The 27,708-nt window shown below is 35.6% G+C and overlaps 2 protein-coding genes across 4 annotated transcripts in view; both read right to left on the bottom strand.

Annotated features, from left to right (window-relative positions):
- Positions 1-17,521, bottom strand: part of LOC143249092 (ubiquitin-conjugating enzyme E2 R1-like) — a 36,355-nt gene extending 18,834 nt beyond the window's left edge. The window contains exons 1-2 of one of the 3 annotated variants that reach the window (XM_076498350.1): positions 13,687-17,521; positions 1,328-1,414 (exon numbers count right to left, since the gene is read on the bottom strand). In XM_076498350.1, the coding sequence (XP_076354465.1) occupies positions 1,328-1,414; positions 13,687-13,863 (264 nt within the window). In that variant the 5' untranslated portion in view covers positions 13,864-17,521. The remainder of the gene's footprint in view (positions 1-1,327; positions 1,415-13,686) is intronic. The other 2 variants (XM_076498353.1, XM_076498352.1) reach the window with 2 other exon arrangements.
- On the bottom strand, positions 1,353-6,859 carry LOC143249093 (E3 SUMO-protein ligase KIAA1586-like). The gene has a single exon (XM_076498354.1). The coding sequence runs from the start codon at positions 5,960-5,962 to the stop codon at positions 5,399-5,401; it is 564 nt and encodes a 187-aa protein (XP_076354469.1). The 5' UTR covers positions 5,963-6,859; the 3' UTR covers positions 1,353-5,398.
- Positions 17,522-27,708: the final 10,187 nt, after the last annotated feature.

The raw sequence follows: 27,708 nt of genomic DNA, 5'->3' as shown, positions 1-27,708 counted from the left end.
TGTGTGTACAGCCTTAGCAGTCAATTGCAAAGGTTTGTGAAGTGTTGTTTGAACTGAATATTTACTGTTTAAAGGTGTTTTTTGCCCATACATTCTACTATGGTTTTGTGCAATTCCTATTATGAACCACTATAAACCTATAAATACATAAGCCACACTGAGCCATTCATTAATTCCTAAACACAATACATATATTTTTAACTTTCTGCAGATTTAAGTCTTAACATAAAAACACAAATTACTGCAGTTTATACACCAAATTTTTTTTTAAAGTGATACAGCATTTACGGATACATTCCCATCTATTCTCCTAACTTCCAATGCACTTTTTATTTTTCCTTGCCTTAAGGAATGAAGTTCCATGAATGCAAATGCATTGGAGGAAGTTGCTGCATATGGATGTACATTCCAATCTCACTGGTGGAGGGCTTTTGTCACATAATGTCATTATAAAGTAACTCAATTCCAATACAAACATATGAAATCAGATGAAAACGACCTCAATGCTACTGGTATGCAAAAGAAAGAAAGCTAAACTGTGAGAAGGTATTGTCTCTGAAAATCTCACATCTGTTTTGTTGTTTGGAAGAAGAAAGCTAAACTGTGAGAAGGTATTGTCTCTGAAAATCTCAGATCTGTTTTGCTGTTTGTTTTTTTGAATTTCGCACAAAGCTACTCGATGGCTATCTGTGCTAGCCATCCCTAATTTTGCAGTGTAAGACTAAAGGGAATGCAGCTAGTCATCACCACCCACTGCCAACTCTTGGGCTACTCTTTGACCAACGAATAGTGGGATTGACTGTCACATTATAACGCCCCCATGGCTGAAAGGGCGAGCATGTTTGGTGCGAAGGAGATGCGAACCCGCGACCCTCGGATTACAAGTCGCACGCCTTAACGTGCTTGGCCATGCCAGGCCCAATCTCAGATCTTAATTAGAGATGGTGATCATTCACAAAGAAAAGGTGTTAATACCAAAAATGTTGCATACAGAGATATATTTCATATAGTATTATTTTTACACATTTTTACTTTGAATTTAAATACAACTCCATATTCTGCTCACGTTTTGTTTTTTTTGTCTAACTACATAATACAACAACAGCATTATTTATGTAATTATACACTTAGATGTATATAGATAGCATATGCTTTGCAAGAGGAAGATCAGAGACTCATTCTAGACTATAGCCTCCCCTTCATACAATGTTTCAATAATAAAATCATTTTACTGTCCATGCCATACATGAAGCATGAATTTATTCTCTAGCTCAGAGTTTAATATCATAATTCGTTCCCATCAGAACTACTAATTTCTTCCACTTACTTCATACACATTAGGATGCCACACCTTTGACATGAAACGTATAGTCGGAGGTAAATATGGATAATCAGGAGGGAATTTCACATGAGCCTGAAAGAAATAAAACTACACTTAATTGAAAGTATTAGACAACAGTTTAACATTTGGTCAAACATCCAATCAAATTTTGTATAGTGTTTCTTACTTTGTACAATCTTAAAATGCCTGATATTTACTATAAAATTATTTTGTGGCATTTATGACTACATTACAAAAACAGAACAAATTCTATAATAAAGCTATATTTAAAAATATTAGGAAAGTTTTCAGTAAATTCATCTTGATCTTGCAGGCAAAGTCAAGTAAATCAATTTCATTAACAAAAACCTCATAGTTAATGACAGTACTTGTGTAACTAATGGGTCTGCTACATGACCTCTGCCAATCATTGCATTTGCTCTACAGACCAGAGTCAAACAGATCATCAGCAGACATCTCCACATCCTGTTGACTAAAACTGGCACTTTGCTACCCATCAAATTATTGTCAGTCATCATCATCATTCCTTCAACTACATGCATATGAAAGATTTCAAAATGTCTTAACTTATAACCTGTTCATAACACCATTATACAGGTGACATATTTTGATACAGCATGTTCTGGACTTTCCAATGGTATATGCAACATTTCCACAGAATTTCATACTTCTTGCCATATTGTCCAAAAACATTACCGTTTGTCAACACAGAGATCCCTTGTTAACATCTTAAAGTATAAAAAACTATACATACAAGATGTAGATAATAAATGGAACTATTTCTAAAACTTAAAATAATTCCTCTCCTTTCAGTGATGTCGAGAAAACCCACTTGTAGAGAAATATATATGCAAAAACGGCTCGTTTGGGGTGAGAAAATATTTTACAAAGAAAAGCGAACAACGTTTCGACTTTCTTCGGTCATCATCATGTTCACAAAGAAGGAGGTAACTGACCGGAAGCTGACCACATGTTTGAAAGGGGGTTGTGTAACTGAGTATCGGAATGTAGAGGGCGGTGTTAGATGTTTGAATACATAATTTTATTTATTTTATTATATTAATATAGGTATAAAGGCGTTCCTTTATATTGGTTTATTTTAGGTTTAAGTTGTTGTATAAGTAAGGCTTCTTTAATTTTGCATTTGTTTATGTTTGTTTCTTTATTTAGTATTTGAGTGTTTTCTATGGTTATGTTGTGTTTATTTGACTTGCAGTGTTCGGAAAACGTGTGAAGGTGACTTTTTATGTTCTTTGAATCTGGTTTCCATGTTTCTACTTGTTTCTCCAATATAGAAGTCGTGGCAGTTATCACATTGTATTTTATAAATAATGTTGGTGTGGTGTTTGTCAGTGTAGTTTTTACATAGTATAGACCTCAGTTTTGTGTCTGGTTTTTGAATAAATTTGGTATTAACTGGAATGTCATATTTTGTTACTAGTTTTTGCCAAATGTTGGTTATTTGTCTGCTGATGTCAGGAATATATGGTATACAGCAGTATATGGTTTCGTGATTTTTTGATTCGTGAGATATATTTACTTTAGTTGGTTGATTTTGCTTTCTGTCTAGGTGTGTGCGTATGATGTTTTCTACGGTTTGTGGAGGAAACTTATTGATGTTGATGAAGTATTGTTTTATTTTGTCTAATTCATTGTTGATTTTATCTGGTGAGCATAGTTTTATGGCTGTGTTTATTTGGTTTCTTAGTATGTTGAGTTTTTCTTTTGTTTCATGTGCTGAGTCCCAAGGAATGTATAGTCCAGTATGGGTGATTTTGCGGTGGATTTCTGTTTTGAATTGTGTGTCAGTTCTTGTAATTTTGAGGTTAAGAAATGATATTTGATTGCTTTCTTCCTGTTCACATGTGAAGTTAATGTTGGGATGTATAGAGTTAATGTGATTGAAAATATTAAGTATGTGTTCTGTAGATGTAAAATATTTTCTCACCCCAAACGAGCCGTTTTTTGCATATATAAAATTCCTCTCCTTTCATAACCACGCATTTGGAATTACTTTCCACGAGGAACAACAAGGGACCTCCCTACTATACTTAATCCCCTTCCATAGGCTGTTTAAAAATTAGAGTTTTCTGTCTCTGTGATAACTTTTCATGATAAAAGAGCTAAGTAACCTTAAAACTGTACTATTTTAGTCACATTTGTAAATACAATCTTGGGAAATACAACCATACAATGCTTATAGAAACACTTCTATAATTAGTAAAAACTAAGAATAAAACTAAATCTTGCAACTATTTTATTGGACATAAAACTTAGTCACTAATAAAGCATCAGATCAATCATAAATAAATTTAAGACTTAAAAATCACCAGTCATTTAACAAATTCCAATAGTTATTTACTGTTCAGAATGAACAAGATCCCTTCATTTCACTCCTTTTGAAACATTTTTCTAGAAAGGGTACTCCCAGTTTCCCTCCCCTTAGAATAAAGTGGTACCTTCTGCAATGAAATTGCCAAATGCCACATCAATCACCAAATGCTAAAAGAAAAGCCCTTGTGTGTCCTGATCTATACATACACATTGCATAACCTTTGAATGTGAAAGTATATTGAACATAAATATATGTTTCCAAATATCAATGTTCTTATTCTTTATAAAGAATTAATGTAAAATAAATCAGTATATTACACACATGCCTGTAATAAACACTAATATTAAATGATATAACCTTCAAGTACAACTAAATGAAAATTTACAAGTATACACAATATATGCATAAATGTACAAGAATGATTTTTTGGGCTTCCACTGAAAAAATAACTCTCTTAGCCACTGTAACTAAACAAAGTAATTTACTTTTTAGCCACAGTGACAGTTGTTTAGCCACAATTTTAGGTCGCCAAAAACTGTGTGGTGCGTGACTTCTAATATGCATCAATTCCATCTGGTAAAAAATAGTTGTAATTATGTGAAAATCTACAAGACATTAAGTTTTGTACTAATTTTTTATTACCCAGCAATCTTCCCCACAAAAAACAACAACAAAATAAACATGATAAAGAGGAACATAAAGAGATACAGTTCTCAAAATAACACAGAATAAAAAAAAATGACTTAAAACTAGAATACGGTAGCATGACTAGTAAGTAGATAGATCTAGTGGCAGCTCCTTCAGCCAAATCATTCTCAACAGACGTGGTAGAAGTTGACACCTGAGGTTCCAAAGCACATTTCTTCAACAGGGAATGGCACCCATGTCTGTCTTTGTGAGTGACCTAGTATCTGAATGCAGAGTCAAAGTTAAAATCATCTAAAGGTTTGGAGTCCATGGATAAGTTCAGTAACATTTCTGTCTTGGCCACAGACAGACTGCTCCTGGCATCTGTTTTGATGCTGTTGTACCTGCTTATTCCCTTCTCACAGTCAACAGATGTAACTGGAATTATTAATCCAATTGCTGCAAGCTGAGACAGATTTGGAAAAGTTTGGTCTGGACTGGTGTGGTGGATGTATTCCTTATAGAAGCTCTTCATATTTCTGTTTCTGTGAGCATCCTGTTCCATTATGTTCCTTAATAACAGCCATTCAGTCAGTGCCTCATCTTCATTGACGAAAGGAGAGAAATGTTGGATGAGTTTCTTCAGACCATCCTCATCAGATACTGCTCTGCTGTGACATGGGCTAAATATTGAAAAAAATGACATTATGTTAGTGTCTGGGAATGCTACTTGTAGTCTTGTGACAACCTCTTCAACAAATGACTCAGCAGCTGATCTGTACTTTTCATGTTGTTTATCAATATCTTTGATGTCATGGCCTCCGTAAGAAGTGTAACCACTGGCATCAGGAGCTTCTGTGAATTGACAGAATTGACTCATCAATAATTGCTTTAGCCTGATCATAAGATAAATCAGCTCTCTATAGAGATCTTAAGAAAAAATCTAAGAATGCCAACAGCATCAGCCAAAACATGTGTCATCATGACAAAGCTCGGCCTGGAGTACCACGTTCCATTGCTACAACCTGCAGGCAGCTTATCACAGATGCAATACAGTTGACTAGTGCTTGGATGGAATCATTAAAAGAGAGCCATCATGTGAAGAACACTTGCTTGATTTTGTTACTTTTCTTTCCATGCAATGCTTTGCTCTCTTCCAGAATCCAACACAACTTGGGAGAATATTTCAGGCTTTTTGCAAACTGGTTCCAAACTGAAATATACTTTACAAGGTATGGCACCTGGTTTGCTGCCTTTTCAGCTGCCAACTGTAATTTGTGTGCCAAACAATGACTTGTCATTATCCAAGGGCATTCCTCCTTAAATTTTGTAGCAACACCTGTTTTTATTCCCACCATGACACTTGCACCATCAGTTGTAAGTCCAACCAAGTCAACATCAAACAATCCTCGTTCTGCCATGACTGAGCGAATTGTGTTGTAGACAGAATCAGCCCCAGTGTTGGTCAGCTCACGCACAACAAGGAATCGACTCGTAACCTCACCTAATGATGAAATATACCTGATATAAATTATCACTATAGAGGTGTTTCCTGCATCAGTTGCTTCATCTGCTTCAAGAACAAAAAATGGGAAAGGCGATGCCTGAAAGTCTGTCTGCATTTTATCCTGAACTACATGGTTTAGGGCACTGTACATATCATCCAGAGACTGGCTGTGGGTGTGTATGAAGCTCTCTGTTCCACTTTGTGACTGAGTCTGTAGTTTCTTTAGAGAGGTCACTCCCTGTTAAAAAAATATATAAGAACCTGTGTTTTGAAATAAGTCCACCAATTAAAGTAATAAACAAAAATATTTGGAAGAGTTGGCTAGCTACTTAATTTTTGATAGATATTTTCAAAATGTTTTACTTTTAGAAAATTGTCAAATTGCCTTTTGTTTTAAGAAAATACTGTAGAAAACAAAGTATCTTATTAATACTAGAATGAAGAATATTCTTACATTGGATACTTGTAGTGAAAGGAGGGAATGAAACTTCACTGTTGGGATGGCTTCCTTTGCTTGTACAAGTAATGTGACCATCTGAGCCTGAATCCCACCTTTACACCCCACATACACATTCACAGCAGCAGATGACATGTCCTTCTTCAAAACTTGTGATGCTACTGCACTGCAATGATCTTCTGACTGTGCATGCTTCACCAAGTTGTTTTTTTTAGGTTTAGTAGCAGTTTTCCCAGTGGTAGCATAAATATTTGTCTTCTTGTTGTCCCTGCATAATTTGCAATAAATGTATTTTGTTGGGAAACATGTTCCAGCCAAGAAAACTGTGAAAACCAAGTTTCTTTAACAACTCTGTAAAAATCACGGCTATATTTTTTTTTCACACCAACAGTCTGATCACTGCTGCAAGCTTCAGTTTCTTCAGAGCTGTCTTTTCTTTTGGAAGTGGATTTCCCACCATCAGTTGATGTTGTTTCTTCAACCTTCTTTTGAAAAAAAACTTGCTATATCTAACTGTTTGGATGTCTTTTTATCTGATCTAGGAAATTTATATGCAAAAACGGCTCTTTTGGGTTGAGAAAATATTTTACATAGAAGAGCAAACAACGTTTCGACCTTCGGTCATTGTCAGATTCAGAAAGAAAGAGGTAACTGACCGGAAGCTGAACAGTTACCTCTTTCTTTGTGAACCTGACGATGACCGAAGGTCGAAAAGTTGTTTGCTCTTCTATGTAAAATATTTTCTCAACCCAAACAAGCCGTTTTTGCATATAAATTTCTCAACAAGTGGGTTTCTCGACATCACTGATTATCTGATCTAGGAGTTGTCATGATCTCAATTCAAACACATGTCAAACGAAACTTGGGATTTCTACTTTGATACAGACTATATGTTGGTTTGACGAAAGTTAGGTTTTCTGTGATTACTGTTTGTGTACTACGGGCAGAATCAAACATGTAGCATAAGAAATTAAAATAAAAGAAATCATTAGCACAGCTGAGTAATATATATATATTTTTTAAATTTAAGTTGTTAGTTGTCATATCCCTGAAATCATAAAAATACATATATAAAGAAAATATAGATTACAGTCAGTGGTAGTTTTTAAAAACGTTTCTTGTTTCTTCAAGTTGCTTGGGGGGGGGCTCTGGTCATTTGTCATCATTAATGGCGTGGATGGTGATAAAAACCACGAAAGCTGTTAAGACTGAAACTTGAGCAGAATAAATAAAGGAAAACCATCCAAGACCAAAAAATTATTATCTTTCGCCACTATGGCGAAACCAACACTAGTTTTTTAGCCACAAGCTGTTTCTTTTCGCCAATGGTGATGTGGCTTATGGCTAGCGGAAGCCTAGGATTTTACTTGTATACATGTATTAAATCATGTAGTAAGTGTAAACATATCCACTTATATGCAAAATAGGATTTGCATAGTCCATTGTATAAAATAAAATTAAGTATATTGTTAGTTTTGTTAGGTATATGCACTGTCATAATAATACACAGACAATATACTAATTTGAAGGTTAAATTATGCTTTAAAATGCATTGCTACTATATAGTTGTAAGAACCACTGTGAAATATAAGTATGTAAAAGCTTTTAATAGTAAACTGAATAAATATAATGCTTATTGTATTTCTTAACTTGCATACAATAAATGTTATTTATACTGTTATATTTTTTAAGTAGCCAATAATGGTACTTAAATTTATTGTTCAGATTAATAGTACAACTATACATTAGTGTTAATAAATGTACATTACAAGAAACAAAGATTTTGTAACTCCAAAAGCACAGTTAAAATTCAACTTTCACAATGTTATTAAACTCAAGTGTGAAAAACAAAATATCTAGATGTACACCTATATTTCATCCATGTAAAATTGTAAGTTTGCCTGTATTAATCTAAATACCAGCATCAATGAACATGTTAAATGCTTCCTTTCCCTCTGTATAATGTACAGTTATCTATTTCAAAGTTAAGAGTACATTCAATATCACCTATTCTATCCAACAAATCATTCTTTTGTGAATTAGGTCACTGCTACTTTGCTGAACAATTAGACAGTATTGAAGATACACAGCCTATACACAAATATATGTTAAAGTGTTGCTCTAAAAAGTCCACTATAGAATCACAAGACTACTCAAAAGTACAGGTGGGTGGCATGAAAAAACACAAAATATTAAGACTGTGTACTTCAAGGGATATTATATTTCAATGCCCAAACTTTCCTGAATGAAAGTTATAATTCTAAGTGTACCTCAGGTTATATCTATCTAATTCCCCTAGGGCCTGTACTTTCCAATATATAAATCATTTAAAGACAAGCTCTGTATATGCAAGTTGAATTGTGTTAAATAATTAACTAGTATTTTAATTTTAATTCTGTGTTTTGTTTTCATTCATACATTAATTCACTGGACATCAAGCTGTTTTTTTCTTTACAAGCTTTTATTATTCTGTCAATAAACTATGCTTAAATTCATCTGAAAGATATGGTTTATGAAGTTTGTAGACATTTAATTATAGACTTAAAATAGTGAAAAATCCAATAATTTACACTGTTACAGTAATAATTTTGTTACAATACTCATAATTAAAAAACACAAAGCCCTAAATAGAAATTTAGATGAATGGAAAGGACATGCATTACAGTAAAAATTGGTAGCAATTAATTATCTCAGCTGTGGTATTTATGATGTTTTAGAGATGCAGATCACTTAACCTTTAATTGTAGAGTTCCAGGTAGTTTTGAATGGGTGTATACATATATACATTCACCTTAAAACAATCACAACATAAATATATGAAAATTACTCCTTGGTAATAATGTACATCTGTAATCACATACAAAAGTTATTAATTCAATATGCAGAAAGAAACTGGAAGTAAACAATTTTATATATTTTCACATACAAGTGACTCAAATTAACACAAGTTTCACAGTGTTGAGAACTGTAAATAAAACATGTAGTATATTAAAAATAGTACTATTTCATGGTTTAACTTAACTTCAAACATCAAACAGTCATATTTCTTGCAAGACCATAAAACTTTAGAAGTGCTCAATTTTATGCACCAGTAGATCAAATATGCAAGATTCAGTACTACATATAAAGGAAGTGTGCATATTTACATAGAAGTCTTCCACTTCTACAGTATATATATACTGTTTTATATATATATATAAAACAAACATTCATTCTACTGACATTGAACTTCATTCAACAAGTCTTATCCTTGGACTTGTCCACATCCAGGGTTACTTATGAGGAGCAGAAATCCTCAACAAATCACCATTGAGTTACTATTAACAAATTGAGCTTTATGTCACAGTTCACAATTTTGATATTGGAAAGAACAATAAGTGTTGACTTTCATATTGACTACCCAATAAAAATTTTAAATAATTCAAGCAAACTGAACACACCAAAATCATCAGGTAAATCTTTTTACAATTTATTATCACTTAACTAAAACAAGAATTTTGTTAAAGAACTTAGTTTGAGTCTAAACGTAAAATTATCACCTGAATAAACAAGCTTCAAATTTCCTAAACTTCATTTCTATCACCTCAAACATAACACTCATACAAAAAGTTCCTAATTTCCCAACAACTTTGAAGCACTAAACTGAATCATATTTTGCTCTTAAGCATTTTCACATACTTTGAATGCCTTTATTAAACTATGCACTATATCAGGCATTTCTCTTGGCACTTTTATTTAAACACTGACATCCATCCTGTAGAGTAAGCCAAATTGCATTGAAAACTCCCACATGAAGCCTCAAGTCTAATTCAATGGTACAATAAACCTTTCTTGCTTAAAATCAGAAGTACTATAAAAAATAAAGCAGACTTTTCTTGCAGTTAAACTAGTTTTGCAGCTTGGTGATTTACTACTTTATTCATACATGGTAATAATCTTCCTAATTCACCAAATTTTTATAATGTAATTTTTGAGAGTTAGACTTTTCCTACACTGAGAACGTATTTCCGATGGATACTTTTTTCTACTCACACAATAGCTCTCCTAACTTGTGCTGCCTTTTATTTGCACAATTTTAACTTGCCACAAGCCTCGATGATCCCACCTACCCCCACTTACTTTTCATGGCATAGCTGTGCCAGAGCAGGCAGCAGCCCTCCAAAAACTAAATTTGATAAATTACAATAGAATTCTATGATTGGAATAGTAATTTATGATTTTTACTTATTCAAATGTATTTATAAAACCTTTAAAAAATATATTAGTTACACATCTTCTATGTGCAAGATTTATTAACACTTTGCAAGGTACAACAAACAGCAGCTAAATAGAAAGGTTGTAACTGGAAAAAATAATTGCTTATTTTTCTTCTTTAGTTACTGCTCAATGTTTTATACGATTTACTTTATAATGAGTTTGTATCTTAAGAAATGTCAAGTTAACAGAATTAATAGAATACATTTAGCAAAAGTTTAGTATTAAACACATACACCTTGATTTTAGTCCTACAACAGCAGTGTATTTGTACATGTTGTAAAGTATATTGTATAAATGGAACAAAAACAAATTCTGATCCAGGAAACTTACTAAAGTTAATAAATCAAAAAGGTCAGTAAAATGAACACTATTACTTGACAAGATAAACAAAATATTTCATTTATTTTCTCAGTTAAATTTGACTAAATACTAATCATTATGAGCAGAAATGTGTATATCAATAGAATATGTTTACTCTGTTTTAACCAAAACCAATGGAATTTTTATCCACATATTCTACTTAAATAAATGTGACTAATTCTATTAAATAGATTTATAGAAATAGAAAATTTAATAGTTTAGAATAAAAATACTTGTTAATCTAAAAAATACTGTACCAATAAAAATTCTCTGAGACTGAACTGCATAGAATAAAAAGTGAATTTAATGCCCTAATATGATGTGGATAAATCTAATTAACACTGATCAGTGATAACCAGCAGTGGCCATGGCAGCCTTAATATGAGGTGCAATAACTAAGAATCTGGAAAGGTTGTTACAGCAATAACAGTATACAGGGTGGCCCGTAAGTCCCTACCATTCCATATGTTATTATGTTACATTCAATAATACTAATGATGAGTTGAAGGCAGATGTTACTGCAGCATTTGGAACAATAATCCCTGCTATGTTGAGGAAAATGTCTCACAGAACATGGCATCGTATAATATTATGCAGCGAGAATGAGGGACAGCACACAGATACACTGGATACATAAGATATATGGATGGGTAGGGACTTACAGGCCACCATGTACTAGCACCAAAGCTTGTAATAATTGAACATTCCTATTGTATAGAGTTAGTTGTTCCTTTGCAAGTTGTGTGTTAAACTAGCAATATAAATTTGATAAAATCTACTTACCTCAATCAAATTATTTTAACTTTAAATAGATATCACAGTAAATGTGGAAGGTGTAATTGTTAATTCTTGTACAAATGCCTTATTTAGAAATTCCTATAGCACTATTAACAGTGTTGAATAATTTTCTTCTTTTTGTGTCAATGCACAAAGTACAGTAAAGAAATTGGACAATATACGATGTTATATTTACAAGCTGAATCTTGCATTATCTGTATCACTAAGTTCTGGATTCATTCTAACATTATTAATTCTAAATTAGTAGATGAATATGAAGTTTTAAAGAATAATGACATCAAATCCAAAGGCAATAGCTGTCTAACTGAAATAAAACCTAAATTAAATACAGTTACATTGGATGAACTTAAATATGTAGAAGGCATTGAAATCTTTAGTAAAAGTTAAAGCTACTGAAGGATTGTTATTACTCATAGCACTTCAACCTCAATTAAAATTGAACAAATATTTCATAATGTAACATCTAAAGCATGTAATATAACAGTAAAGTAATAATTGTCTGCAATAACAAATACAGAACAATCAACTGACATTCTTTCACTTTGATGATTAAGGTAAATGCTTTTTGAACCTAACCCAGGATCTCTTTCCGATACATTACTGAACCTGTAAAAGGTAATAACATCTTGGGCCATTTTTTAACTATTACTCCGAATTTAGTTAACAATTTTACAGTTTGCAAATCCTTTAGCAACCATATTATTTTGCGATGAAGAGAAACCCACTTGAAGTAACAATATATCTCAGAACAGCTGGTACAAGTATTAAGTCTTTTACTAATAAACCAGAGAACATTTCAACCTTCTTAGGTCATCTTCAGGTTAACAAAAAAAGAGTGTGCAACTGACTGCTACCAGGCACGTCTTAAGGTTTGGCTTGTTTTTAATTTTGTGAAAAGCTACATGAAGGCTATCCGAGCTAGCCATCTCCAACATTGCAGTGTAAGACTAGAGTGAAGGCAGCAAGTCCTCAGCACCCACTGCCAACTCTTGGGCTACTCTTTTACCAATGAATAGTTGGATTGGCCATCGCATTATAACATCCCCACAGCTGAAAGGGAGAGCATATTTGGTGGGATGGTATTCAAACCTGCAACCTTCAGATTACAAGTCAAGCTCCTTAACCACCTGGCCATGCTGAGCCTTAGGGAAGAGAGTGTAAATGGTATGGGATTGTAGGATGCATTACAATTAAATGTTAGGTTATTAATTACAACAGGTATAAAGCTGTTCTTTTATATTGGTTTAATTTTGGTTTGAGTTGTTATACAAGTTGTTGGGCTTCTTTGATTTTGCATTTGTTTATATTCATTTCCCTACTTAATATCTTGATGTTTTCTATGGTCATGTTGCACTTATTTGATATGCAGTGTTCAAAAACATGTGAATGTGTTTGTGTTCTTTGAATGTGATTCCCATTTTCCTGCTTGCTTCTTCAATATAGGAGCAGTAGCACTTGTCGCATAGTATTTTATAAATTATAAGTTATAAATAATTTAGTCCTAATCTTACTTCTTATAGTAATACTGTTAATAAAATGAGTGTTATACTAATACTACAACTTATATTAAGTTGCGACTTGGAAGTTACAGTACTTTAGCAGTAGCATCAGACTACCACAATATTAATACTAGTAACAGTAATACTGGTAAGTTATACAACATATTCCTAGTTAAACAGATTACTTATACTAAACTATAGTAGTAATATTTAATACATACCATAAAAAATATTAAAACACTGATTGTAAACTTAAATTTATGAATATAAATTAAGCAGAGTATTGTGCAATTACGTTAATAAAACTGAAATTTAATGTTGCAAGTTAGGTATTATACGACTACATTTGAACTAGGCTTATTCAAGATACGCTATTGACAGTACTGTTCAGCGTTTAAAACTCTCTCTCTCTAGGTGTTTGGGTATGTATATCTGTATACCCAGGAGGGTAAGGTACACTAGACCTCTTCTTCCTGTTCAAAACTTTCTGTGACATCATATTACCTTGAAATAACCGCCTTCGTAAAGAGTATTAGGAGGTCCAAAGATTGCCACTTCCCACTCAAATAAGTTTTCATCATTTGTAAGTTTCACCCTAAAACCTTCCACGGGTTCTTCTTGCAGACTTTTGAACTCAAGGGCTAGGGCTCTTAACGCACCACTTGTGGGTTGTTGAGCCATCTTTGAGCCCGTGAAAAAAAAAAAAAAGATTTTAACTTATGTTATATACGCTAGACAATAGCTTTCTTAATAGGTAAAACGTGTTCAACAATTAGCTGCTATGACTATTAAAAATAAAGATCACTTTTTGTCCTTGGGTCTTGTAATAAACACGACATATACCCGGATGACGTCGACGGAAGTTCAGACGTTTTAGTAAATAAATATTCACGAATAAATATTTATTTTAATTTTTTATACAGATAATACTTTCAAAATAGTCTTTTAGGAGTAAATATAAAACATTTTCATCCTTTTTTTTGTGGGGAGGGGCTAACAAGGAACTGATAACTCACAAGAAATTTTACGATTGTTTCTTTTCTCAAAACTTGAATACGATAAAGAATCGTGGATGAACATAGAGGGCTGTATTAGTTTACTGGGTAGCAGGTCAACCATACACACGCTCGTGCACGAGTATATATACTTGAGTTTAGGAATCAACTTTTTCCGTCATTTATTTTTTTCATCGCAAATTTGCCAATTAGCAACTGCACTGCCTCACGTCATCGCTAATGTCGTACGTTCCATGCACTGCCACAGCTTCCGCCCATTTTGTAACGTAAGTCCAGTTTAGATGTTTGTTGCGGACTGTGTTCTTTGGCATGCGCTTGCAAACATTTTTCAACTTTCAAGTGTTTAAATATATTTTGTTTTTCATCCCGTAATATGGGTAAGTGGATAATTCGAAAACTAAAGAATCCAGATAATGGTAAACACTCAGAAAATAATGGCAATTTAATTGATTATGGTATTACCGACGAAAAGAGGATGGCGCGTGACTGGAAAAACGTGAAAGGAGAATTTTTAATGAAAATTAGAAGTTGAAATTTGCAGTGATTGAAACAAATAATAAGGCAGTGTATCTTTTGTGTAATAAAGTTTTTAGGAATAATAAAGGATACAACCTTAAGCAGCACTTTAACAATTTGATGTAAAATTTCCAGTTGATAGTAAAAATCGTATAAATGAAATTAGCTGTCTGAAAGCACATATTCATGAACAAAAGGGAAGCCTGAAAAGCTTCTCATCGTCGATTAAACTAGTTACGTTAGCTGGCTATAAAGTGGCTTGGATTCCAGATTAAAAAAAAAAAAATAAAAAAATCATTTTTTGATGCTGAACTAGTAAAAGAAATATTGATTATAGTCATTGAAACTTTGTTGGAGAATTATGATCCGACAATAAAATGATATTCTTCAAAAGGTAAATAATTTGCAATGAAGTAGAACATTTGTCCACAGAATGTTTAGAGTTAGCGAAAGACAGGAAATCAGTTGCTTGAACAATTAAAAGACTAGTTTTCTCTAGCACTAGATGAGTCAACAGATCCTAGTGACTCTGCACAGTTGATTTTTTTGGGTTCGATATGTAACTTCAAATCTTCAAGTGAGGGAAGAAATGCTTGACCTTTATGAATTACGAGGTCAAACATGTGGAAAAAACATATTTGAAAAATTTCTTGAAATATCAAAAAAATTCAATCTTGATTTTAAAAAACTGATTTCTGTAACAACACAGTATTCCTGCCATGACTAGGGCAAAATTAAGATATGTTTCTCTTTTGAAGCAGCATTTAATTAAAAATAATGTGAAGTCCACGATGCCATCTTTCCATTGTATTTTGCATCAGGAAAATTTATGTGCTAAAAGTGATTAATTGAAAAATTTGATGGACATTGTTGTAAAAATTGTTAATTATATTAGTTTGTTGAGTCTTTGAAAGAAAATCGGTGACTGTACTTTTAATGATCTTACTGATTTTGCAAATGTAAGATGGTTAAGTAGAGGAAAAGTCTTGGAAGTCTTATTCCCTGAAATAAAAGAGTATCTTATTGAAAAAGGTAAGATTGAAAATTTCCCTGAAATTGAAACTTTGTTATGGCACTGTGATCTGCACTTTCTGTGCAACATGATTGCTCACTTGAATAATTTGAAATCAAAGCTTCAGGGAAGAGGTAAAATAATAAGCGAGCAGTCACAGTCTATTCATGAATTTCAAGTAAAGCTAAACCTCTTTGTAGAACAATTACAAAAAAATGATTTGACTCTTTGCTAAGTTGAATAGTTTTTTAGAAAATAATAATGACTGTGATTTCTCTGATGCTGAATATGATCTCCAGGTAAATTGGATCAAAAATCTAACTCAAAACTTTGAATCATGTTTCTCCAAACTTAAAATTTTGAAATTGATATTTGAATTTTTGCATGATCCATTTCAATTTAATTTAGGAAATTTCAGTAAGGAAATTATACCTTTTTTGTTTATGGATAAGTGTGGATTTGAAGATGAGATGCTTACCCTTCAAAGTGTAGAACACACAAAAGGTAAACAAAAATGTTCTATAAATGAGAATCTTTAAATTTAAGATAGCAATTTCAAAACTATTTTCCATGTTTGGATCCACATGGGTGTATGAGTTAACATTTACTACTCTACACTTGCTCAAGTCCAGATGCAGATCTCGGCTTACTGACAAATTTATAAGCAGAGCTAAGATGCTCATTGAGCATAGATGTTAAGCCAAATTTCACGAAACTTGTTAATGAAATTCCTCATCAATTTTCACATTGAAGGTTAGTTGAAATGCAATTATTTTGAGTAAACTAATTTTTTTTTAATTTTTTTTTTTTAATAGTGTGGCAAACATTGTTTTCATTAGCCACAGTTGTGGCCACTATGAAAAATAAGTTGCACACCCCTGACATGCATACATTTATATTTGCAGGGCGAGTTTAATAATTACGTTGCTTCAGTTAATATATTCTTTTTTTAGAAAAGCTGTGGAAAACAATTACAACTCCAATTTACTTTTCAATGGAATCATATATGTTATATTTACTTATTTTTAATACATGTTTTTGCAATTGTATTTCAACAAATTAAGTAGCTTCTGCCACTTCCAAAGCTTCTTTTATTTCATGGAACACAATTTTTTTGCCTGAATTTAGGAAATAGTTCATACTTAATTTTTTATTCTTATTTTACAATGCAAGATGTTGGTAATAATTCTGACTCTAAGTATTCTGTTGGAAATATTGGAGTTTACTTGCACAAATGTTGACATTTTAATCCCTTGGCAGAAAGAAAAATTGAGAGATTAAAAAGAGTATTGTGAGTTATAATTTTAATTTAGATATTAATTAGTGTATGCATCACATTAAGATCAAATTGTCCCAGAATACCCTTGATGACATCACAAAAATCTAGTATCTTCTGGAAACATGTAAATGTGAAACACAAGCTGAAAGTACAAGTTAGTAGAGTGAAGTAGTTAGCAAAATGTTAGTGTGAAATACTCCATGTGTGTAAATACTGAGTAATTATACATTGAGTTTCTGTAAGTTAACTAGAAAGTTAGTCCATCTTCTGTTAATAGAGTGCATGTCATTGAAGTACAGTGGTACCTCGGCTCTCAAACTTAATCCATTCCAGAAGGCTGTTCAAAAACCGAATTAATTTTTCCAATAAGAAATGCTGTAAAATAAATTAATCTGTTTACAGACCTCTGCATTATGAAGCATTTTAAGTAAAAGTATTGCTTATTTATACCTGCGTATACTTACATGCATAAAGTCAATCACAACAACTATAAACACAATAATAAAAAAAAAAAATGAAAATTTAACTGCACTTTACCTGTGCTGAGGAGAGCTGATGGCATAAGTGAGGAACGTGGAGAGTAGGAGGGTTATTGTTTTTCGAAGGGGAGTCACCTTCCATAAAAACGTCAAGTAACCCTTCTTCTAGGGTTCTTTGTCTTTTCTGTCTCTTTGCAATGCTACAACCTGCTTGAGACTCTCTGGACATACTTCTTACTAAAAACTTGCCTAATGAGATTTGTTTCTGCCTGCATGTTAAAATGTTTCTGAAGTAAGACATGGCATTGCCATTGAAAAAGTTTATGCTGCAGTTTGCAACAGCTTTGTCAGGGTGAAATTTTTCCACAAAACTTTGTAACTCTCCCCATCCCCCTCGGTGTAGATTCCTGTACGTGGTGAGGGGACCTCCCAGGGAATGTTCTGTTCTGTCTGGTTACCTTCTCTGGGATCTAAACATCCACCCACGTGTTTGCCATGCGTGGCAACCCGTGAAGGGGAGGAGAGGATCCTGGTGGTTGAGGGGTCCAACCCGAACACACCACTTTGGCCTTGAATTCCTGTACACGGGTGGCCTTTGGGTGGACCCCTTGGGTCAATCGGCTGGTCCACTTGGGCTAGAGTCAACCAAGTACCAGTGTTGGAAGTTCTCAACAGGTGTTGTGGACATTGTGCCTGATGCTGGTGTTTGGGTATAGTGCTCACGAAACCCTGACATTGCTGCATTGTCCTTGCATAACATTCTAGTGCATCCCCTTGTAGGGCTCCATGGTGGGTGGGGTCAGTGGTTACCGAAATTTTTCTATTTTCCAATGGATCCTCCTTAAAAAAATTTAAATAAAATAGTGAAAAACCAGTCAATAGGTAAGTGACTACGTCTCGAAAAATCTGATCAGCAATCTTTAACATCTGTAACACACATACCTCATTTTCTTATATTACATTCTCTTTCAGATAAATCTTTAGGGCAATTGTCCCCCTTTTTTATTCAGAAGGGACTAGAAGGTCTTGCTGGCTCTCCAAAGTCAGTAAAGAATATTCGATCTGGAGACATTAGTTGAAACATCCACAACCCACCACAGTGAACTCCTCTTGAATTCAATGGCAATTGCGGATATACCTCTTGAGGTTACCCCTCATGCTACCTTGAATTCATCACGAGGAGTTATTGTTCAGAGGGATTTGAAGAATGTCCCTGAGTCGGAGATTCTCGCTGGTCTCTCCACCTGAGGAGTTTCTGCAGTGAGGTGCATCTCCACTTGCAAAGATGGAGTTACGCTGCCAAAAAATACCTTTGTTTTGACATTTACATCATCACGTGCACCTGCCACCATCAAGGCAGGTTATCTAATTTGCAGGGTACGGCCATACATTCCAAACCCTCTCCGATGTTTCCAATGGTTTCCTGACATGTGCTCGTTGTGGTGGCAAGGATCACGATGCCTATGAATGTGACATAGACCCACATTGCATCAACTGCAATGGTTCTCATGCTTCCTACTTTCGTTCTTGCCAAAAATGGTTGGAGGAAAAAGAGGTGCAGCGTTTGAAAACGACTCGTAACATTAGTTATCCTGAGGCTCGGAAATTGCTGCCCGCCACTCCATCTCGGACATATGCTGCTGCACTTCATTCCACAACTACAGTGGAAGTGCAGACAGATCTCTCTGTGCTTCCAAGAGAATTGTTTTCAAAACAAATGAAAAGCCTTTTGACCTCCATGGTTAAAAAGGTTGATGAATCGACTTCCACACCCATCTCTGTTTCTCCCATACATTCCAACAAACCTCAAGATCCACATCCTTCAGTTTCAAATACAGGCATTTCTTCTGTTACATCTTTTTCTCCCACCCCAAGAGGCAAAACAATCATTCGTTTGTATCCTCAGTCACTGGATTTCCCTTCCAATAACAAAGACCTGCCCAATCGACCCAGGACAGGATCCATGGAGGTTGATCAACCTCCTCCAACTAAGGACAGTAAGGAAAAAAGACGTGGTCATAAACAGAAGGGTTTTCCAGCCACTTTGCCTACCTGTCATTAAAAATGGCCACCTTGATACAATGGAACTATCGAGGTTTCCATTCTAATCTGAATGATATCAAAACACTGATTACTTCCTACCATCCAGTATGTCTTTCCTTACAAGAAACATTTATAAAACTTGCTGATACAGTCACCATTCGGCAGTTTTCTCTGTACAGAAACAACAGGCTGTGTGATGGACGAGTACATGGAGGGGTGGCACTGTTGGTTGATCAGCATGTGCCCACCCTGTCTTTGTCACTCAACACATCCTTGGAGGCCGTAGCCATCCGTGTTTTCTTGGGCCATACCATCAGTGTTTGTTCTCTCTACCTGTCCCCTGGAGAGACATATGATCAATCAGACCTTAATGCTCTCGTTGAACAGTTGCCGTCTCCCTTTCTACTCCTGGGGGACTTTAATGGACATCATCCCCTCTTGGAAAGTGCTGTTATTAATGGGAGGGGTCGCTCTGTAGAGCGTATGCTCTTTGATCACAATCTTTCTCTTTTCAATACTGGTTCTTCTACTTATTTTCATGCACCTAGTCAGTCCTTTACTGCTATTGATCTCTCAGTTTGCTCCCCTTCATCATTCTCCCATTTTTCATGGAGGGTTGACAATTATCCACCAGGCAGTGATCATTTTCCTATACTTTTGAGAGAGACTGGCCGTGGTCGGTGCCACCCTACCCGCGTGCCCCAGTGGAAGCTGGATCAGGCAGACTGGTCCACTTTCACTGCTCTCACAGAACTTGATCCTGCTATCGTGAATCAGCCATCAATAGACGACTGTGTGGCAGCAGTAACTGGCTGTATTATACAAACAGCTGCTCAGTGTATTCCTAAAACCTCGACATGTTTTCCACGATATCCTCGTCCGTGGTGGAATCCTGCTTGCCACTTAGCACAGAAGGCTCAAAAACGGGCCAGGGATACTTTTCGTAGATATCCCACACTTTCGAACCACATCGCTTTCCAACGGGCCTGTGCACATGCTAGGTGGGTAAGACGTCAAAGCCAGAAGCAATCTTGGATTAAGTTCACAACTAGCATATCTTCTACCATCAGTTCCAAAGTCATATGGGACAGGATTTGAAAGGTCAGTGGGCACTACAATTCTGTCACCCTCTCGATCTTACTCTCTGATGGTCAGGAGGTGGTTGATGTCCGGGAGCATCGCTGATACTCTAAGTGAAAGCTTTTGCAGGGTATCTAGCACTTCTGCTTGTTCCTCCACCTTCTTTGCCATCAAGACTCTGGCAGAGCATTCACCTCTCTCCTTTCGACCTGACTGTCTCTTTGACTATAATTGTCCCTTTACACTGGTGGAACTGAAAATGGCCCTTCATCAGTCTGGCAGTACATCTGTTGGACCTGATGATGTACACTATGACATGCTGCACCATCTATCTCCTGCTTCTCTTGATGTCCTTCTAATTGTCTTTAACCAGATCTGGCAGGAGAATGTTTTTCCTGATGCCTGGCACCAGGCTATTATTTTACCTTTCTCTAAGCCAGGGAAAGATCCCAAGATTCCTTCAAACTACCGTCCAATTGCTTTGACGAGCTGTCTCTGTAAGACCTTGGAAAGGATGGTTAATGCTCATCTTGTTTGGTTCCTCGAATCAAACAACCTCCTCTCGCCTACCCAGTGTGAGTTCCGACGACAGCACTCCACCATAGACCACCTAATTTGACTTGAAAACGTCAATCAGAGAAGCCTTTCTCAAATGCCAACATTTTGTATTAATATTCTTTGACATTGAGAAGGCTTATGACACAACATGGAGGTATGGCATTTTGCGAGACCACCATACATATTGGTTACATGGCCATTTACCCATGTTTATTAAAAATTTTTTAATGAACAGGAGATTCCAAGTTTGTGTGGGTTCGACACTTTCCCGTTCTTTTGTACAGGAGTCCCTTAGGGCTGGGTTTTGAGTGTCACACTTTTCAGTATAAAGATATATGCTATCTCGCTATTGCGAATGGGCTGTATGTTGACGACCTTCACATCTCATGTCAGTTGTCGAACATGAGATGTTGAGTGGCAACTACAAACTGCCCTCAGTCGTGTACTGAAGTGGACTTTGGCGAACGGCTTTAATTTCTCTCTCTAAAACCATTTGCATGCACTTTTGCCACCAACGGGGTATTCACCCTGATCCTGAACTTCATATCGGTGAAGTTTCGCTGCCAGTGGTCCCTGAGACCAAGTTCTTGGGGCTTATCTTTGACCATAAGCTGACCTTTATACCACTCTTAAAGCAGCTACGGGTCAAATGCAAAAGAGCATTGAACATCCTCCGTGTCCTCTCTTCTACCAGTTGGGGAGCAGATCGATGTTCTATGTTAAAGGTATATCGTGCTCTTATTTGATCAAAACTTGACTATGGATCAATGGTCTATGGCTCTGCCAGACCCTCAGCCTTAAAGATGCTTGACCCCATTCATCACCAAGGACTTTGACTCTGCACTGGGGCTTTTCACACCTCTCCAGTTCAAAGCTTATACGTTGAATCTCATGAACCTTCTCTCCATCTTCACCGTTTGCAACTATCTTTACTATATTCTTTGAAACTTCGTTCCTTACCAAAGCATCCCACCTGGGGATGTGTTTTCCTTCCTCAGTGGGCTGTACTTTTTCAGAACAGACAATCTACCATTGCTCCATTTGGCTTTCTCATCTAGGCACGATTGGATGACTTAGGTCTGTCCTTGGATAACGTTGCAGATTCCACAGGTCAGCCCATCCCACCATGGCTTATTACAGCCCCCAAATGTGACCTTTCTTTCAGTCATCTGAAACGGGCAGATACTCCAGATTGGAAGTTCCGTCATTTATTTAATGAACATCTTTCAAACAATCATTCCGTTCCCATTTATACAGATGGTTCCAAATCAGGTAATTCAGTGGGCTCTGCTATGGTTTGCTGCAGTTCGGTGGTTGCACGCAGATCCCCTCTACAGCTTCTGTGTTCACTGCTGAACTGTATGCCATATCTCTTGCCCTGGATCATATTGAAGCTGAGTAGTACTCCAACTGCACTATTTATACTGACTCACTTAGTTCTATACTGCCCCTGGAATTGCTACACATTGGCTCACACCCTGTTCTCTCTGATATTCAAAACCGACTGGCCCATTTCTCATTAACTGCTACTTCTATCCAGTTTTTCTGGATACTGGGACATGTTGGCATTTGCGGGAACATGCTCGCCAACACTGTTGCTAAATCTATCTGCTCTGGCACTATCACTGCTGTGACTGTTCCATACATGGACTATGGTCCTGTATTCAAGGCTCTGCTTCGTGCCAGCTGGTCATCAACTTGGAGTGAGCAATGTGACAACAAGCTTTTTCAAATGAAACCCTATATTGGGCTTTGGCTATCTAGCTTCCATAAGGTTCGGAAGGAGGAAGTTGTTCTAACTAGACTACGCATTGGACACAGTTTTTTAACTCATCGTTTTCTTTTATCTGGAACAGATACACCAGTCTGTTGTTTGTATAACACTCAAGTCACTATCAGCCACATTTTACTTTCTTGCCATCATTACGATTCTCAATGACGGCACTATTTTAAACATGTTTTTTCCCAGGGTTTATCTGTAACATTGGACAGTGTTCTTGGTGATGGTGACACTGTCCACCTTGATAACGTTTTTAGTTTTTTAATGGCCATTAATCTTTTTAATCTCATTTAAGTGTTGGATATTTCTTCATTACACCTTTTTTAATTGTGGTTTCCTTTTCACAGTTTCATTCTCTCTAGTTCAATTTGACATTGAAAAATGACCAGAACATTAAATAACTCAACACCAGGACTGGAAAGGCCAACTTCAGGTGACTAACGCTGCTGTTTGAACTATCCGTTTGAACTACCCGTTAGTCATCCTGGCAAGTTGTTATTACACATTTGCTGCATGTCATTTAACACTTTTATTACTTTACCCTTTGGTATTGGCCATAATGATACATAATCCGGAACCAGGACTGGAAAGACCAACTTCAGGTGACTGACGTTGGTTCTGGTACTTGCCTTTTAGTCTTCCTGGTGGGTTATGATCATTACCATTCTGCTACAGAAGTTCTTTACAACTTTCTAGATTGGATGTCAACATCGGTTTTATGCAATTTTCTGTTTTTAATTGCTGTTTTGTTTTTACCTTTGTTTACTTTTACAAATTTTACTACATTTACTTTCTTTTACCTTTTTACTGGACATTTGGCTACTTATTATTACGATTTTGCTGTATGTCTTTTAAACCTTCTGTTATTTTACATTTTGATAATGGCTGCTATGACACATAACCCGGAACCAGGACTGGAAAGGCCAACTTCAGGTGACTACGGTGGTTCTTGAACTTACCTGTTAGTCTTCCTGGCAGGTTATGATCATTACCATTTTGCTAGAGTAAGTTCTTTACAATTTCTTTTACTCTGCTTTCTCTCTTACCTTTGTAAACTAGGTGTCAACATTGGTTTTATACTTTTTCTGTTTTTCAATGATGTTTTGTTTCACCTTCATTTCCGTTTCTGTATTTTACAACATTTAATTAATTTTTACCTTTTTACCAGACGTTTGGTGCAGATAGCCTTGCTGCTATGTACCATAAAACACTAAATCAATCAATCAACTCTCCCCATTTTTCACACATTTCTTTGATTAGTGAACTAGGAACGTCCTCCCTTCCCTCATCTGAAGACGCTTCCTCAGTTGTCTTCTGTTGCTGCTCTTTCTGAAGGTCTTGGAGTTCTTCCATGATGAGCTCAGTGTTGTGATCTTCAACCAACTCCTCCACATCATCTCCACTCACATTCAAGCCCATACCCTTGCCTAGTGAGACAATATCCTTGACAACAGGCTCAGCCTCAAAGCCTTCAAAGTATCTATCTGCTACTGAGTCTGGCCACATTTCTTCCAGGCTGAGTTCATGGTTCTCAAAGACACTTCTCTCCAGGCTTTGTCTTTGATCCTCAAGCAATGGAGGATATTAAAGTTATTTTTCCAGAACTCTCTGAGGGTTAACTCTGTGTAAGAGGTCAGTTCAAAGCATCTTTTGAAACAGTGCTTTGGTGTAGAGTTTCTTAAAGTTCAATATGACCTACTGATTCATGGGCTGAATAAGAGGAGTCGTGTTAGGGGGCAAGAGCTTCACCGTAATGAAACTGTACTCCTCCACCAATCCGTCCTCCAAGCCTGGTGGGTGAGCAGGTGCATGGTCCATCACAAGAAGGGCCTTGAGTGGCAACTGTTTTACTGTGAGGTAATTCTTTGCACTTGGGGCAAACACTTCATGGACTCATTCCATAAAAAATTGCCTGGTTTTCCATGCTTTACTATTAGCCCTTCACATGACATTTAGTTTACTTTTCAAGACATTATTTTTCTTAAAAACCCTCGGGTTCTCAGAATGGTACACAAGCAAAGGCTTAAGTTTTAAGTCCCCACTTGCATCACTACATAACAATAGAGTTAGTCTGCCCTTCATTGGCTTGTGTCCTACCAGTGACTTCTCCTCCTTGGTGATGTAGGTCCTCTTTGGCATTGTCTTCCAAAAGAGGCCTGCTTCATCACAGTTGAACACTTGTTGGGGAATAAAATGCTCAGCTTCTACATAGTCCTTAAATTCCCTAACAAATTTATCAGCAGCGTCTTTGTTAGAACTGGCACCTTCCCCATGTCTCACCACACTATGTATGCCACTTCTCTTCCTAAATTTTTCAAACCACCCCCCTACTAGCCTTAAAGGCATCACTTGTATCAGCACTCATTTCAGGGGTGTTTTTCAGGAGGTCAGCATGCAACTGCTTTGCTTTCTCACAAATGATGGTCTCAGAAATGCTGTCACCAGCTAACTGTTTTTTGTTTACCCAAATCAACAACAGTTTTTCTACCTCTTTCTTTGTTTGTGATCTTTGTTTCATAAGCACTGTCACTCCTTTTGCAACATCCATTCCTATGATGACCTCTTTATTTTTCAGTATGGTGCAGACTGTAGACTTAACTATACCAAACTGTGTAGCAAGGTCAGACACGCGAACACCACTCGTACTTTGCTATGAGATCTTTCTTCACCTCTATTGTGGCTCTAACAACTTTTCTTTTAGGTTTGCTGCTTTCATTATCCTTTTTTGACCCCATGGTGGCTTATTTAATCAGAATGTTTAGAAAAACAACAACAAAAAACAAAAATGAGAAGATTCACAGCAGGTTTTAGCAGGGGTGTGGACTGAACAACAGGTGCGGGTAAAATGTTTTGGGCAAGCTTGGCGTGGGCTGAAAATGGTCGAAGTGTTGTTGAGGTCATCAGTGAGGTTATTTTGAGGGTTCGGGCCACAACAGCTTGGTTGGACAGCCGAGACATTTTTTTCTTCTGAAACAATATGTTCGAAAATCCAAGGTACCACTGTATATAGTTCAGTAAAATTTTTGAGTTGGATCTACAAAACAGTGTAGTGTAAGAGTTCTTATTTAGTTCACTTAGTGCTCTGATATTTAACAATTATTTAGTTTTCTTAGAATAAGAGTGTTAAAAATTAATTTAAAAACAATAGTTATGAGAAATTTTGTTAAGTAACTGGATAAGAGTTGCATATTGCATGTGTAGTGTAGTTGTTTTAAATTGACATAATTTTAACTGAACTTTCTATATATTTTCTCATTGGATAAAGTGAGAATTGTTACATCATAGCATCTTGTAGCTTATAGTAGCTTATAGAAAGTCCTAGGCCTTAACTGGGGAAGCTATATTTAGCAACTAAATCTGCAGAAGTTGAAAGTTAGTGAAAAAGATGGTTGATTACGTGATTGTTAGTTTAGCTGCAACAAGTGACATCACTAAAGTGAATTTAACATAGATAAAGGAGAATAATTTGTCTTACTAAAAACTTTTGTAATATAACTGAACCTGCCTGTGTGGACTATGATGAAAAGGGAAACAATCATTTAAAGCTCTGGATACAACTGTTGTAACCTACGATGTAAACGTATTGAAAAATAATTCGTCTTGATTTGGTTGTAAAGTAATTGAACCAGTTTGTGTGGACTTTTGACAAAAAATAAAGTTATTTAGAGTTTAAAATACAGTTGTGATATTCTATAATATAAAGAATTTTTACATTATTTTAAAATAAGTGGATTGTGTGCTGTCCATTTTAATGGTCAAAATTAGCCAACAAGTCGCATACACCTACGATGAAGAATTGGGCTTCGTAAACCTGACAATTTGAATCAGTTTTTTGATCAGTCAGTAGTAAAATTGTACTGATCAGTTTGCACATTAGTTGTAGTACCATAACTGAGGTATTTCTGACAAAACATCATTTGTAAACTTAGGTCTAGAATTTAAAACAACATTAAAACATTAGTATCAGAAGAGAGATAACTTTGGGGAAAATAAAACAGAATTTAGAATATACTTAAAATTAACTTCAAGTGTTTTAAAATGAAGCCCACACACTGAAAACATGATATCAAAGCATTGCTAGAAATGAAGAGCCAATGCAAAAGAGTCGAGAGAATAGACGGGAAGTTAAAAAGCAGGAAAGCAAAAGATGATAAAAGGTAAAAGACAAATTGAGTTGGGTTAAAAAAAGATAATGTAGTTAGTAAAGAAGATTTAAAATCACAAAAAAAAAACTAATCAAAGACAAGTTCAATAAAGGTATTGGAGATAGAGAAATTACAAAAACATGGTTGAAAAGTACAAAAATACATGAATGATGAAAAACAGACATCGATGAGAAATAACACATTGCCTAATGAGTAATTAAATGCAAAGATTAAACTAGCCACACTTCTTTCTATATCTAGTTCAAAAGTCCCAACCTAAAACACCATCACTGCTTCTGTGATGTCTGTTATTGCAGAATCTTTGTGGACTACTACAGTCATGTCACTACTAGATCCAGCAATGAATAATCAAGAAACCAATGCATTGTGATGGAAATGATTCATAAGGGGAGAGCATACCAGGTCAATTTAAAATCACTTCCCAAATGAACATGTAGAATGGTAAATAATAAACAATCTTGCTAACACTAAGATAACCAGCATTAACTTTAAATAACCTCCCAGCTGAGAGCTGTAATAAATGAAATATTGAGAGCTGTCTAATACAACAGGTGTGGAGTAACTTGCAAGAAGAAAGTGTCCAAAACAAAGTTTTAA

This window comes from Tachypleus tridentatus, chromosome 4 (genome assembly GCF_004210375.1).
Source record: "Tachypleus tridentatus isolate NWPU-2018 chromosome 4, ASM421037v1, whole genome shotgun sequence".
NCBI lineage: Eukaryota > Metazoa > Arthropoda > Merostomata > Xiphosura > Limulidae > Tachypleus > Tachypleus tridentatus.
Note: the sequence above shows the minus strand (reverse complement) of the source record. Positions and strands in the feature narration are given on the sequence as shown.

Coding starts and splice junctions, on each gene's coding strand:
- LOC143249093 (XM_076498354.1), bottom strand. CDS start 5,962: ATGTACAGTGCCCTAAACCATGTAGTTCAGGATAAAATGCAGACAGAC.